Source organism: Aquarana catesbeiana, linkage group LG05 (genome assembly GCF_042186555.1).
Source record: "Aquarana catesbeiana isolate 2022-GZ linkage group LG05, ASM4218655v1, whole genome shotgun sequence".
Classification (NCBI taxonomy): Eukaryota; Metazoa; Chordata; class Amphibia; order Anura; family Ranidae; genus Aquarana; species Aquarana catesbeiana.
The window spans coordinates 250,258,471-250,271,028 of NC_133328.1; the positions used below are offsets into that span (position 1 = coordinate 250,258,471).

Genomic DNA, 12,558 nt, shown 5'->3' on the forward strand with positions numbered 1-12,558 from the left:
GATTACAGAGAGCTGAATAAAATTACCATCAAGAATCGCTACCCACTCCCTCTTATCCCAGAGCTCTTTCAATGATTCCGTTCTGCTCAAGTCTTTTCTAATCTTCATTTACCGGGTGCCTACAACCTGGCTCGCATTTGTGAGGGGGATGAGTGGAAGGCGGCATTCCAAACACGTTTTGGACACTTTGAATATCTAGTAATGCCGTTTGGACTCTGTAATGCTCCAGCCACATTCCAGCACTTTGTGAACGATATTTTTTGAGACTATCTAGATAACATCATCATTGTATACCTGGACGATATCCTTGTTTTCTCATCCACCCTGGAAATCCAGAGTCCACATGAAGAAGGTATTAGTTACCCTAAGGGCACATGGATTATATGCGAAAGCAGAGAAATGTGACTTTGAGAAGGGGTCAATTCAGTTCCTGGGATTTGTCATCTCTACTAAGGGAGTTGCCATGGACCCCCAAAAAATGAAAACTATTCTGGAATGGCCTGCCCCTTCAGACAAGAAGGGTGTTCAAAGATTTGTCGGTTTTTCAAACTTTTACAGAAGATTTATCAAGCACTTCTCGGCCATTATCCCACCCAATACCCAACTTACCCGTTTGCATTCCACATTTCAGTGGTCCTCGGAGGCTCAGGGAGCCTTTGATAAACTCAAAGCTGTAATTTTTCGGCAACAGTTCTTCAGCATCCTGACCCTGCTTTGCCCTATGTTTTGGAAGTTGAGCCACAGGGGCTGTCCTGTCCCAACTGGGCCCCAAATCACTGCTACATTCCATAGCTTTTTCTTCACGGAAAATGGCCAACCAGGAAAGAACTACGATGTCAGGGACCGGGAGCTTTTGTTCATTAAAACAAATTTGGAGGAGTGGAGATACTTGCTTGAAGGTGCGGCACATCCCATCATGATCTTCACAGACTACAAGAGCCTAATGAAGACTGCCAGACGTCTGAAACCGCGTCAAGCGCGGTGGGCAGTGTTCTTTTCTAGGTTCAATTTCCATATTACTTACCGCCCTGGATCCAAGAATGGAAATGCCAATGCTCCTTCTCGGATGTTCCCAGACACCCCAGAAGAAACTGCTCCTGGCACAATCCTGTCTACACAAAATGTTTTGTTAATTCAACCGGACCTAAGGGCATCTTTTGAACAAGCCTCTCTCCAATGCAGCCAGAAATCTCAGCCTTAAGAAATCACAAAGGATTCTTGTGGCACCAGGACAAAATTTTTGGCCCTCAAAAAAAATGTCATGATCACCAACTTGCCGGGCATTTCGGAGTTCGGAAGACAATTGACCTCGCCCAGTGATACCTGTGGTGGCCTTCCCTAAAATCGGATTGCAGAAAATACGTGAACTCATGTTTAATATGCCAGCGCAACAAAGGTTCTAATACCAAGTCTTGGAGTTTAAGGCCCTTACCAGTCCCAGAGCAACCCTGGAAAAATATTTCTGTGGACTTTATAATTGATCTCCCTCCATCAGAGAATTTCGCGACCATCTTGGTGGTAGTGGACCGACTATCAAAACTGGCTCACTTCCTGCCCATGCTTGGTACACCTTCTGCTATGAACACAGCGAAAATCTTTATCAAAGAAACAGTCAGATAAGACGGACTACCTGATAACATCATTTCTGATAGAGGGGTACAATTCACCTCTGGATTTTGGTGGAACCTTTGCAAGATCCTGTCAATTGAGGTATGTCTCTTCTGCTTATCATCCTCAGAGTAACGGCCAGATGCAGAGGACAAATCAGACCCTGGAGTAATATCTGCGGTGCTTCTGCTCATTTTCCCAAGATGACTGGGCCTCCTTGCTGGCTTGCGCTGAGTTTTACCCAACACGATCCCTGAATCTCCTGTAGCAGCTGTTCAAGACAGGATACGTTTCTTTCAAACAAATTACCAAGTCCTCCAAGAAACCATGCGGAAGGCTCAAGAAGACCTCAAAAGGCAAAACAACAAGAGAAGAAGAGGGAACCCCATCTATAAGGTGGGAGACAAGGTATGGCTGTCCTCTGTTAACCTTAAACTCTCTTGTCCTTCCAGGAAGCTATGACTGAAGTTTGTGAGTCCATTCGAGATTAAAAGAGAGGTAAACCCCTTGGTTTTTGAACTTGCTTTGCCAGTTTCCTCCAAGATCCACCCGGTGTTCCACATCTCCTTATTGAAACCAGCTGTGCAAAGCCCATTTCCAGGAAGAGAGGAGTTGCCATCTCCACCAGTCACTATAGGTAATGACATATGAATATGAACTGGAAGCCATCCTGGACTGCCGGAAGAGAGGTAGGCAAACTCAATTTCTTGTTAAATGGAAGGGGTATTCTTCAGAGGAGAATTCCTGGGAACCTGCATTAAACATACATACGCCTAGACTGTTACAGAACTTCCGCAACAGGTATCCAAAGAGATGGGCTAGTTTGGGCATCCGGAGGCTGTCCCTTGGTCTGTTCCGCAAAGGTAAGCAAATTGGAGGTGGAACCCTTTTTCAAAATAACATGGTGCCACTACACCATAAATTTTGGTGCATGTGAATACGCACATCTCAGCAGATGTGTGAGGGTGTCATTAACAATTAATGTCACTACTGTGTATCTGCTAAAGGGCAGCATGTTTCTGTGGTGTCAGAAAAATGATTTTGCATGCGTTCCTGACACACACAAATGTGTCAGTTATATCGGTGGTCAGTGTAAATCTTCTCATTACATTGGGGTTTGGTGTACAATCCTTTCATTCACATTAGTGGCCACTGTGAAGGTCCCCCTTACATTGATGGTCAGTGTAAATCCCTCCTTATATTGGTCGTTACTGTTAATGCTCCTATTACATTAGTGGTCAGTGTAAATACCCATCATTGGTGGCCTTTTTATATTGGTAATCGATAAAAAAATCCAAACTTGCATTTGTGGTTGAATCCTCCCTTGCATTAGTTGTCCATGTAGAAGCCACCTTTAAATTGGTGGTGAGTGTAAAATTTAGCCTTTAATATGCAGATGTGGCTTACTATTGCAATTGCTCACTATATGCAAGTGACATAAATCAACATTATAGGGTTGATTTGCTAAAACTGGAGAGTAAAAATCTGGTGCAGCTGTGCATGGTAGCCAAGCAGCTTCTAACCTCATCTTGTTCGATTAAGCATTGACCAATTTTAGTACCTGTTGGAAGGCAACATGTTTTATTTCATAATACAAGATGTGTTTGAATATGAAATCTGGATACACCTAGCCTCATCACTCTTGGGATGCCATTTAACAGGTTACCCATCAAGGCTTTGTAACATTTCAGAACCTTCATCTGAAAGAAGAGTCATGCCCCCTGGCAGGGGAGTATGGGAACAAAAGCTTGGCTCTAGACCTTCTGGTGTAATAAAGATGCAAGTTCTTGATTAACATATCTGCAAACAAACTTCAAAAAGCCACTGCTGCCAAGATGACTGGGCTGAGTTACAGAAGATCAAAGACCAGCTGTCCATGAATATTTGACCTGGGTCAGATAGTGGTGATTCATGGACAAACTCGTGGACACTACAGCAGGTTTCCTGGAGGATAGAGAGATATTTAGAAGGACTGCCTCTCATCTCTTTTCCATTGGATAGAAGGCTAGATGGATGTTGTGTATGGGTGGGGTCTGAATGCAGTTTAAGTGCTCATTGAATGGAAAAGCTCTCTTGCCTCGTGGCTCTCATGCCAGCGAGCCCAGCTGACGATACTGGTCATAGAGGACGACCTTACATAACAAATCATTGACGTTCTAGTGTTTAATATGCTCTGTAACATTTTATTTTAGTATTTTATGTTAGCATTCCTATTTAATTGGGAAATAAATAAGACCCTTGTTTATATAAGCAGTGTGTTTATTTTTAATAGCTAACCTTATTATTGTACTATCACCAGTAATATTATCAGAGATTTGCCAGACTAGCTAACTATAGGAATAGACAAGTTAATACTTATAATAAATAGGGGGAATCCATAATCACCCAATATTTATTTCAGTAACTCAACCCCTATGTGTACGAACTGTTTAGTCTTAACTGAACTGGATTTACAGTTTAAGCAGCTGTAAGAAACAATATGGGAGCAACTTTATAATTTTATAACTAAAGTTATATGTCAAGAAATTTACCTTGTGTTTGCCAGCGGAACTGCTCATCCATTGAGCTGAGAAAAAAAACAAACAAAATATTAAAAATATTTTTTTAACATAAATATACGTTTTGTAAAATATGAAACTCTGCACCTAATATACATGTTTAATGAACATTCAAGGATTCCACTGGAAGGTAGCATTAAATATACTGTTTTGAGTGATATAAATATGGGGTTTGCCCACTATGTTTGTAAAATAATAAACTCTGCACTCAATGCACATGTTTAAGGTACCGTACATTCAAGGACACCGTTGTACAGTTGCCAATAATATAGGAGATGAATGGGGGAAGGCTTTTTTTTTCTCTGATTCTCTTCTTCTCCCCAGCTTCTTCTCAGGGATACACATTTTAATGTATTTTTTCTCCCTAGTCATTGTTCTACATGTCTCCCTCCCTTAACTGAAGTTCCTCCCAGGCCATTACCCTCCTAGGGGGAATATCTGGCAATTGCTGAGCCCCTTATGTATAGCCTCTACCCAGATTAACACTTGTACCATTTCCCCTCATGAGCCTCTATGCCTCGAAATTGATGCCCCTCTAGGAGCATCATGAATTTGTCTCCTAACACCCTGTTGTCAAATTGAATAGCTAACTGTCTTGAGTGTTGAGAAACATCTCCCTCTGGATCAACTGTGGGTATAGGATTGTATACATTTTGTTTTCTTTTTATTGGTTTAACTGGATGGACTTGTGTCATTTTTCAACCAGTCTAACTATGTAACATGTTCTGTCATATGTGTCTTCATGCACTTTATACAGTGCCTTGAACAAATTCATACCCCTTGAAATATTCCACATTTTGTCATGTTACAACCAAAAACGTAAATGTATTTTATTAGGATTTTATGTGATAGACCAACACAAAGTGGCACATAATTGTGAAGTGGAAGGATAAATGGTTTTCAAATTTTTTTACAAACAAATATCTGAAAAGCGTGGCGTGCATTCAGCCCCCTTTACTCTGATACCCCTAACTAAAATCTAGTGGAACCAAATGCCCTCATAAGTCACCTAATTAGTAAATAGAAGCCACCTGTGTGTAATTTAAAATCTCAGTATGAATACAGCTGTTCTGTGAAGCCCTCAGAGGTTTGTTAGAGAACCTTAGTCAACCAACAGCATCATGAAGGCCAAAGAACACACCATCAGGTCAGGGATAAAGTCGTGGAGAAGTTTAAAGCAAGGTTAGGTTAAAAAAAAAACATCCCAAGCTTTGAACATCTCACTGTTCAATTCATCATCCTGAAAATGGAAAGAGTATGGCAAGACTGCAGGCCTACCAAGACATGGCCTGGTCCGCCTAAACTGACAGGCCAGGCAAGGAGCGCATTAATCAGAGAAGCAGCCAAGAGGCTCATGGTAACTCTTGAGGAGCTGAAGAGATCCACAGCTCAGGTGGGAGAATCTGTCCACAGGACAACTATTAGTCATGCACTCCACAAATCTGGCCTTTATGGAAGACTGGCAAGATGAAAGCCATTGTTGAAAGAAAGCCATAAGAAGTCCCATTTTCAGCTTGAGAGAAACCACGTGGGGGACACAGCAAACATGTAGAAATAGGTGCTCTGGTCAGATGAGACAAAAATCTTTTTGGCCTAAAAGTAAAATGCTATATGTGGCAGAAAACTAACACTGCACCCTGAACACACCATCCCCACCGTGAAACATGGTGGTGGCAGCATCATGTTTTGGGGATTCTTTTCTTCAGCAGGGACAGGGAAGCTAGTCAGAGTTGATGGGAAGATGGATGGAGCCAAATACAGAGCAATCTTAGAAGAAAATGTGTTATAGCCTAAAAAAGACGAGACTGGAGCAAAGGTTTCCCTTCCAGTAGGAAAGAAACCTTAACCACTTGCTTACCCGCCCATAGTCAAATGACGTACGCAGGAGGGATCTCCCATCCTGGGCGGGTGTCATATGACGTCCTCGGCTTCCTGGCCGTCTAGGGGGCACGCGCGCCAGCCAAGTCACTAGGGAGCCGATGCACATGCCCTGTGGCCGCAATGTCCGCCGGGCTGCCGGTAACAGAGCAGGGACGTGGATCTGTGTGTGTAAACACACAGATCCACGTCCTGTCAGGGGGAGGAGACTGATCGTGTGTTACCAGTACAGAGGAACACCGATCGGTCTCCTCCCCTTGTGAGTCTGCTCCCCCTATAGTTAAAATCACTCCCTAGGCAACACATTTAACCCCTTGATCGCCCCCTAGTGTTAACCCCTTACCTACCATTGACATTTATACAGTAATCAGTGCATTTTTATAGCACTGATCGCTGTATAAATGTTAATGGTTCCAAAATGGTGTCAAAAGTGTCCAATATGTCCGCTGCAATGTCACAGTCATGATAAAAATTGCAGATTGCTGCCATTACTAGTAAAAAAAAAATAATAAAATTTCCATAAATCTATCCCCTATTTTGTAGAAGCTATAACTTTTGCGCAAACCAATCAATTTACGCTTACTGAGATTTTTTTTTTTTTTACCAAAAATATGTAGAAGAATACATATAGGCCTAAACTGAGGGATTTTTTTTTTTTTTTTTTTTTTAAATTGGAATATTTATTATAGCAAAAAGTAAATAAATATTGTGTTTTTTTCAAACTTGTCACTCTTCTTTTGATTATAGCGCAAGAAATAAAAAACGTAGGTGATCAAATACCACCAAAAGAAAGCTCTATTTGTGGTACAGTGTTGCATGACCGCACAATTGTCATTCAAAGTGCGACAGCTAAGGATGAGCTCCGGCGTGTTCACACACTCCACGTGCAGAGCCCGCCAGGAAGTCGGCACGGCGCTGCGCTAATCACAGGCAGTGAGACATTTCCCGATCTCTGCAGCCGCACATCGGGAAAATATCTTACTGCCTGTGCCAACTTACTGGCGGGCTCTGCACGTGGAGTGTGCGAACACGCTGTAGCTCATCCTTAGCGACAGCGCTCAAAACTGAAAATTGGCCTGGGCAGGAAGGGGGTGAAAATGCCCTGTATTGAAGTGGTTAAACATACAACCAGAGCTACAATGGAATGGTTTAACTCAAAGCACATTCATGTGTTAGAATGGCCCAGTCAAAGTCCAGACCTAAATCCAATTGAGAATCTGTGGCAAGACTTGAAAACTGCTGTTCACGGACACTCTCAATCCAATCTGACAGAGCTTGAGCTATGAAGAATGGGCAAAAAATGTCACTCTCTAGATATGCAAAGCTGGTAGAGAGATGCCCAAAAAAACTTACAGCTGTAATTGCTACAAAAGGTGGTTCTACAATGTATTGACTCAGGGGGACTCAATACAAATGCATGCCACACTTTTCAGATATTTATTAAAAATTAAAATTTTTTTTTATTATTAAAAATTTTGAAAACCATTTATCATTTTCCTTCCACTTCACAATTATGTACCACGTTCTGTTGGTCTATCACATAAAATCCCAATAAAACACATTTACGTTATTGGTTGTAACATGAAAAAAATGTGGAAAAAAAAATATGCTAAAAAAAAACTGATAAGGCCTCCAGGACAGCCAGTAACCTATGCAGTTATGTTAAGTATGTTATAGAACAATGTGCAGAATACTCCAGCTTACTTGAATTATTCACTACATATTCTACATATATTTAAAGTGAGAAATAGGCTGTCTCTTGGTAATTATGCACATCATTTGCTTATACTGTACGTGATAGGGATGAGCAAACGGTTCGGCCCGAGCAATAATTCGGACATTCGACGAACAGCCTAACAAACGGGTTATTCGACTGTTCACCCCCCGAACTGACCACAATGCATTGCGGCGCTGAACAGTGCATTGCAAACCCCGATTACCTGAAGCAGTGAAAGCTTCAGTCAATCAGGGCACAGAGCACTGTCAGAGTCATGATTGGACACTGTCATCATGACTTTATCCAATCATGGCTCATTACCGCCCCACAGTAAAAAGTATTCTTTCAATAGCACCCATTTTCAGCGTGATTTTGGCATGGAGAGAGATAGAACAGGGCTCTGTTCAGTGCTATTAGTTAGTGTGCTATACTGTGCTATTTCGCTTCAATTGTCAGTGTAGAATATTAGTTTAGTGTCAGTCTAGGGATAGTTCCACTGTAGTGTAGTGAGACCGTGATGGCAATCTTTACATTAGTGTATAGCTAGAGTAGGGACAGTTCAGATTTGAACACCGTCTATTTGATTGCGTTACTGCCAGTTTAACGCCATTTACTTCTGTGTGCGTTACTGCCAGTTTAACGCCATAGCGCCAACATCAGCCATTGAGGAGTCAACTGAGTTATTTGACTAAAGCACCAGCCACTTCCCCCTTGATGGTGCCCAGCCATTACTGGATTCAGATGTTGGTTCTGAGGTTGAGGATGACAGGAGCATGAGCCTAGAGAGAGGGAGGAACACTGGTAGACAAACTGGCATTCATGTTCCCCAAGCCAAGTTGTCTCCGGTGGTAATGATGAAGATAGAGGAGATGGAGATGATGATGAGGTCACTGATGCGATTTAGGTGCCAGATAGAGCAGAGGAGGAAACTGAAGTTGAGGCGGCACAACCCCAAGGAGGCCAACATCAAGAAAGAGTAGAGAGCAGCCACCCTATTCCATTACATTCTGCAGCTGTTATCTCCCAGCCCACTCCCCAAAGCTCAGCTGTCTGGGCCTTTTTCAGCACATCTGCAGCAGATCGCACTGTTGCTATCTGCAAACTGTCTCAGGCATATCAAATGTGGCAAAAACACCAACCATTCGGGTACCACATGCTTAACAAGGCATTTAACATCCAACCACTCAGCCTGTTGGCAAGAGCACCTAAAAGCCCCACAAAAGGGGCAAAAATCTGTCCCTCCTCCTCCTCCTTACCCACTTCAGTCTGCCCCTGCGATACTGAGTGATTACCTCTCAGCAGCCTCCATTGACAGGGATGATGATATAGCACAGGGTGTCCCAGGTCCTAGCAGCACATCTGCCAGCAGCACACCACCAGCCACTGTAGCCAGCAAATTTATTTTCCTCATCTGCTGCAGCGGAAAAAAAAAAATACAGTCCCTGCCACCCACATGCCCAGCGTCTCAATGCAAGCTTGTCAAAGCTGTTGGATCTCCAACTTCTGCTTTCAGCCTGGTGGATTCTGCCCCCTTCTGTGATTTTGCACAATGTGCTGTACCACAATGGCAGGTTCCCAGTCGCTACTACTTTTCACGTAAGGCCATTTCATCTCTCTACCATCACGTGGAAGGGAATGTTCTGGCATTGTTGGGCAAGGCAGTCAGTCGTAAAATCCACCTTACTGCTGACACGTGGTCCAGCAAGCATGGGCAGTGACAATATATTTCGTTCACAGCACACTGGGAAACGCTGCTTACACGTAATTTAAGATTACTGGGTGGCAACCATCCTTGCCCACCGTTATAAGAGAAAGGTCTCAGATCTCATCCTGTCCCCACAGAGAGTGCAGAAGATAAAATCTCTTGAGGACAAGTTAAAGAGGATTTTATTGAAAGTTTTTCCTGACTCCAGTACGTTACAGTGTCGTGGAAAACTTAGTTTTGAGTCTTCTGTTGGTCAAGAGAGGAGCGTTGGAGAAGGCGCCCGCCTAATTGAGGCACTTTGGAATTTTTTTAGTCCTTGCCACCCAGGGCTGTCAGCTTCCACATCCCATCGGCAGCATCTGCGTCACATGGCGGACGATCACCTTGGGGCCAAAACAGAGATTGAGAGCTTTCCAGCTGACGATCCACTGACTTACTGGGTCATGAGGATAGACCACTGGCCAGAACTTGCCCAGTATGCTTTTGAGTTGTTGGGTGTGCCCTGCATCCAGCGTGCTTTCAGAACGGGAATTCAGTGCTGCAGGAGGTTTCGTTACTGATCATAGAACGAGTCTGTCCGCAGACTCTGTGGACCGTTTGACTTTTATAAAAATTAATCAGTCCTGGATTATTAGCTATGAAGCCCCTGATCCCGATGTCACTGATTAAGTCTTTTTGCGATGTGGAATCTCTGCAGGACTTCGAGGCTGCCTAGCTTTGAGGGTGTTCAATCATTTCATCTGGAAGAATGTTTTTGGTATAGGTTTCATGGGCACAATTAACACCCAAAGACCAATTTTTCTGCACCTGTTTGATAGGTGCATATCATTGCAATTTTTTACAGCAAGGCCAATTCTCGCTTTAATCGAGATTACCTCTATAGGGTTACGGTGGGAAGGTGCCACCAACACCCAAAGAACAATTTTCTGCACCTGTTTGACTGATGCATATCATTGCAATTTTTTACAGCAAGGTCAATTCTCACTTTAATCGAGATTACCTCTATAGGGTTACGGTGGGAAGGCGCCACCGACCACTTTATATGCACCCGTTACTTCTATCCAAAGTCAAAGTGACACCAGAATGTAGCCAAAAAATCTCTAATCTTGTTCCCAGTGCACTACATCGTGGACAATACACACTGGCTCCCCAGCTGATGCTGAGCAAAATAAAAGGCAGCTTGCAGGGAAAATGTATTTTTTTGTCTTTATAAATGCAATTATTGCTGCAGCAGATACTAGACATGGTACAGATCTGCTACTTTACAGGTAGACTAAGGGGACCCCCCATGCATTATATTGGAAGGAATTTTTCATTTTTATGCTTTCACTTTAAAAATAAAAAAATCACTGCTCATTTAAAAATGACGTTTTTCACAAACTTTTTTTTTATTGATACATGTCCCCCAGGGCAGGACCCAAACCCCTATAACCATTGTATGCCCAATTACTTACATTTAAGCCTTCAAAATGGGCACTTTTGATTTTTGATGTTCGGGTCCCATTGACTTTAATGGGGTTCCTTATTCGGGTCCGAACTTTCGCAGTGTTCAGAAGTTCTGGTGTGAACTGAACAGGGGTCCGTTCACCACATGAGAGGGATTGTTGGACAGTGAAACCAGCACTTGAGTCCCCGGGTGCTCTTCCAGAAAGGAAAAGCACAAGACGAGAGATTTTAATTTTAAAATCTTTAATGGTTTATTTTAAACAAATCTATTTTATTGGTGGTTGGTAGTTTCTACCTTCTGCAGGCTGTTACTGCCATGTTTTCACTCAGGTTTATGAACTTATTTATAGCTCAGTGGCTCTGTTTGACAGGGGACACAAACCTCATTGTATAGGAAAGGTTTATTGATGATATCCTGTTTATCTGAAAGGGCATTTGATCAGACCTAAATGCTTTTGCGAAATAGGTTAATAGGATTATTTGTGAACACGATGTATTAAAAGCCCAATCGAGTACAAGACGTCTAATTATATCAGTCAAAACATTTAGTTTGCCTTAAAAAGGTTTTGTTTTTTTTTACCTTTTTTTAATTTTTTGTTTTTCTGTCACATTACCATACAACCTCATCATGAGCCCCTTTACTATAGCAAGGGGCATTTAGTAAGGTGGCATGTTTGTTCACACATACACAGTGGGGAAGTTTTCCATCTGTGGCTTAGGTTACACACAGACAGTGGACGGGGTGTGCTTCCTTCCAGAACCAGCTGCAGCCTCGCAGTTGCTATCAAAACTGAAGTTAGTTGTGGAACACAGCTCACACAGACAGGAAAATTTCTTCCTCATTGTGTGTACTGTAAACCCATCTGTCCACCCATTTTGTTATATAATCTTGCCTGTAAGCATGTGCTTCCAAGAGGTTCCAAAAGTTAACTTTTTTACTCACTGTGATTATGCCCTTAAGGTAATTAGGTCAGCCAGGTGCAAATTGTTACAATGTCATTGCACTTTATCCTCAGGTTGACCTGCTGAGCTGGTGGTGTTTGAGAAGGGTTAAAAGGAGAAGTATGGCCAAAGCTTTTTGTCCATAATTCTCCTATGGATCACAGGAGTGCAGTTTGTTCTGCACTCTTGTGACCCGCTGTCAGCTGACATCACTCAGCCGGTCCACTTTCAGGAAAGATCCCGACCATATGGTTGGGATCCATCCAAATGCCTAGACTGGCACCCGCCTCAGCCTCTCAGCGATCCTCTGAGAGCCTGAGCCAGCTTCTCCTGTCCCCCTTAGGGGGAGAACTGAGCGATCAGCTGTGATTTATTGCTCAGTTCTCACTGCAGAGCTGATGGGGGACAGATGTAGCATTGGATCGATGCTGCATCCACCTAGGTGAGTATAAAATGTTTTTTTTTTTTAATCCCAAATTTCTCTTGATGCTTTTCCAGCATTTTAATTAAGGTTCACCGCCCCCTGCAAGTCATATCATATAAATTAGGGCTCACTATGTGCCCTGAGGGAGGTTGGGAAAAGACTGCCAAAATCTAGCTGTTACTCTATCAGAGTCTATCACCCATTTGGAGGGTGGTGGGAGTCCAGTCAGGGATCCAAGGGGGTATGGAGCCTATGTGAAGGATGTCTTTGAGAACTGTTA

General features: G+C 42.8%; 1 protein-coding gene across 8 annotated transcripts in view; it reads right to left on the reverse strand.

Moving 5' to 3' along the window:
* The window catches only part of CTNND2 (catenin delta 2), a 1,213,609-nt gene that overhangs the window by 899,333 nt on the left and 301,718 nt on the right, over positions 1-12,558 (reverse strand). For all 8 annotated transcript variants that reach the window (XM_073630701.1, XM_073630699.1, XM_073630697.1 and 5 more), the window contains one exon: positions 4,140-4,174. In XM_073630701.1, the coding sequence (XP_073486802.1) occupies positions 4,140-4,174 (35 nt within the window). The remainder of the gene's footprint in view (positions 1-4,139; positions 4,175-12,558) is intronic.